This window comes from Sinocyclocheilus rhinocerous, unplaced genomic scaffold, assembly GCF_001515625.1.
Source record: "Sinocyclocheilus rhinocerous isolate Xijiao unplaced genomic scaffold, SAMN03320098_v1.1 scaffold611, whole genome shotgun sequence".
In the NCBI taxonomy this organism is placed as follows: domain Eukaryota; kingdom Metazoa; phylum Chordata; class Actinopteri; order Cypriniformes; family Cyprinidae; genus Sinocyclocheilus; species Sinocyclocheilus rhinocerous.
In genome coordinates, this window is record NW_015623515.1 from 195,494 (window position 1) to 198,941 (window position 3,448).

General features: G+C 38.9%; 1 protein-coding gene across 1 annotated transcript in view; it reads left to right on the top strand.

Moving 5' to 3' along the window:
• Nucleotides 1-2,618, top strand: part of LOC107711808 (cholecystokinin receptor type A-like) — an 8,017-nt gene extending 5,399 nt beyond the window's left edge. The window contains exon 4 of the mRNA XM_016516887.1: nt 1,787-2,618. Coding sequence (XP_016372373.1) covers nt 1,787-2,358 — 572 coding nt within the window. The 3' untranslated portion in view covers nt 2,359-2,618. The remainder of the gene's footprint in view (nt 1-1,786) is intronic.
• Nucleotides 2,619-3,448: the final 830 nt, after the last annotated feature.

Here is a 3,448-nt window from a genome sequence, read left to right on the forward strand (position 1 = left end):
TACATCTAATTAATAGCAAGTACTTTATATTTAATGTTATAATTTGTGATGTATCTAATGTTACAAAAGATCTACTACAAAATATGCTACATACTACTCAACTACATACAGTATATACTTGCTATTAATGTAAGAATAAATCTAAAGTTCATACTATAATATGAACAGAAACGCTCTATTCACACCACTGAAAGATACACATCCATGTAAACATTATAATAGTACATGTCTAGCTTGTCTTTCATTGATGCTATGAAGGCATCATCTCGCCAGATCCTCTGTATTGAGAAATCTGATTTTGTGTCAGTCACAAAATCACACCAATGTAGACCAGTAACTGCAAGCTGACCTTGAACCTGCCAGTAGTACTTATGGGTCTCTTTAAGTTTGGCTTGTCCTCTTTGAATTTTCATAAATGTAACCTGAGCAATGTTGTCAGCAGATGTGCTTTTTACCTCCACTAGGCAAGGCAAGGCAAGTTTATTTATATAGCACATTTCATACACAATGGTAATTCAAAGTGCTTTACATAAAAGGAAGTTTTAAAAAATCACAACAAAAAAAACGAGGAATTTAAAAATGTATTTAAAATGAATTAAAACAGTTAAGAATAGAAAATGATTATACATAAAATACAGTGCAATCAGTTCGGACGTAGCACAGTGCTCATTCAATAAATGCACAGCTAAACAGATAAGTTTTGAGTCTAGATTTAAATGTGGCTAATGTTTTAGCACATCTGATCTCTTCTGGAAGCTGGTTCCAACTGCGGGCGGCATAATAGCTGAAAGTGGATTCCCCGTATTTCTAACGGACTCGATCCGAAGGATCTGAGTGGTCTGTTAGGTTTATATTCAGTGAGCATATCTGCAATGTATTTAGGTCTTAGGCCATTGAGTGATTTATAAACGAGTAAAAGTACTTTAAAATCAATCCCAAATATAATTGGAAGCTAGTGTATGTCCCTTCTAAGTATGAGCTGAACCATTTGATTACCATCCGAGAAAGCCCGACCCAGTTTTCCAGTCTCTCTAGAAGTATGTTATGATCGACCGTGTCAAACGCAGCACTGAGATCTAGTAGTACCAGCACTGATATTTTGCCACAATCAGAATTTAAGCAAATATCATTTATTATATTTGAGCAAAGTCATATTTAATGGGAAACTTGAAATTCGACGATACACAAGCTGCCAAGTTGTGATGTTGAAATGGGCATGTCAATGTGACCATTGTGGAAACACTTATCTATAATATAGATAATATCACATAATCTATATATAGAGATCAATGAGCAGAAAGCAATTCTGTAGTGAATGGGGTTAAGGTGAATCACTCAACTTTCATGTTTTTTTTTTAATTGTTTTACCATGTATAAATAAATCTAAAAATCTATTTATTCATCATTTTGAATTCAGATGTAGTTTGGGTTTACTGATCACAGTATACACTCTTAAAAATAAAGGTGCTTCACGATGCCATAGAAGAACCTTTTTGTCTAAATTTTGTCTAAAACATCTGAAGAACCTTTCTCTCTCACAAAAGGTTCTTTGTGGCGAAAGAAGGTTCTTCAGATTATAAAAAGCTAAGAAAGAGATGGTTCTTTGTGGAACCTTTGACTGAATGGTTCTTTGTGGAACCAAAACTGGTTCTTCTATGGCATCGCTCTGAAGAACCTTTTAAGCACCTTTATTTTTAAGATGTTTTGTATGCGTATATCAGAGATAATGGAAAAGCTTCTTTAGTATTACACATGATTACAGTTTCATCCTCACTTTGTTCACTAGAGAAAGAATATGGCGCATCCAATCTGAAAAATGGTGACTGCGATGGCTGCTACCTCCAACCCTCCAAGAGAAAGCGTCCCGAACCCGTGACGCCGGGCTTCAGCAACCCCAAATCCAAACTGAGAAGGGTTTGCAGCAACAGCCCTACAGCAAACCTCATGGCCAAGAAACGGGTCATCCGCATGCTGCTGGTGATCGTGGGGCTGTTCTTCCTCTGCTGGACGCCGATCTTCGTGGTTAACGCCTGGCGAGCCTTTGACAGACGTTCAGCCGATCGTCTCCTCTCAGGAGCGCCGATATCCTTCATCCACTTGCTGTCCTACACCTCGGCCTGCGTCAACCCCATAGTCTACTGTTTTATGAACAAACGCTTCAGACAGGGCGTGCTGGCGACGTTCAGCTGCTGTAGGGATGATTTGGATGAAGTGAGCAGGAGCAGCACCCGGCGTAGCACCAGAGGAGCTGGAGGGATGGGAACGCGGACAGGCGGACAGGCTGACGGTAACACACGATGCTCAGGAACACTTACACGGCTTACTGACACCAGTATCCGTGGCTCAGCACAAGCATAACTGACACTCATTTAACCCTGACTTTTTCAGTACAAGTAAAGTGTATAGAACAGTGTCAAAATCATTCAAAGCTTTGCAATGTTTAGTAAAATGGATGCTAACGGAAGAGAGAGACTCGTACTGGTGATAAATGAGAGCACACGCATGCAGACAATGACTGCACTGAAATGCTGATAGAATCCAGTGCTTAATTTTAGTACGTCACTGTTAAATAAACAGCAGCACCAAATGGAGCAAGACTGTGGCCTCCAGTCCTCATTACAGCTATGACTTACAAACTCACAGAGACTTTATAAGCCATAAATAAGTTTTGTCCTTTTGGCTCTCTTAATTTTCTGGCTCACCTAGAAGAGAGAGAGAGGAGAGGAAAGCATTTGCTTTTCTTGGTATTTTAGTTTTTGTGTGCGTTACTGCCAAAGCAATCATCCAGATGTTTTGAGAACGTTCTAATATTGCTTTAACTACACTACCATTCAAAAGACTGTTTTTGAATGTTTTTGAAAGAAGCCTCTTATGCTCACCGCCAAGGCTGCATTTATTTAATCAAAAATGCAGTAAAACAGTAAAATTGAAACAACATTTCAAATAAAAGTTGTATATTTTAATGGGTTTTAAAAAGTCATTTATTCCTGCGACGGCAAAGTTGTGCAAACTGGTAGTGTAAATATCTGCCATCTGAGATCAGTTCCGAGTGTACGCTGACCTATATTTGATATTTTGTTCCTCACATCTGCTTTAGTAAGGACTACACAGATAATTCTGTTTGATAAATCTATGACACACGTACTTAGAACCACGTTGGATGCTTTGCCAATACCACATAAACATGCGAATATGTGTAAACTGTTGGTACAAAATGTACCAACTGGTACTTGTGTAATGTCCATATGTTGATGTGTAGCATTAACCGCTTTCTTCTAGGAAAGTACACAGTGATGTCTTCATCTTGTGTGTTGGTTCAGCCGCACTGTTTGTACATAGAGTCTGTCCTTATCATTGCATGAGACTTTTCACACCTGTTGTGCACTTCAAAGAACCCACTCAAGGCTGCTTCTGACATCTGGGCTATTTTCACCAGGACACGTAGTCA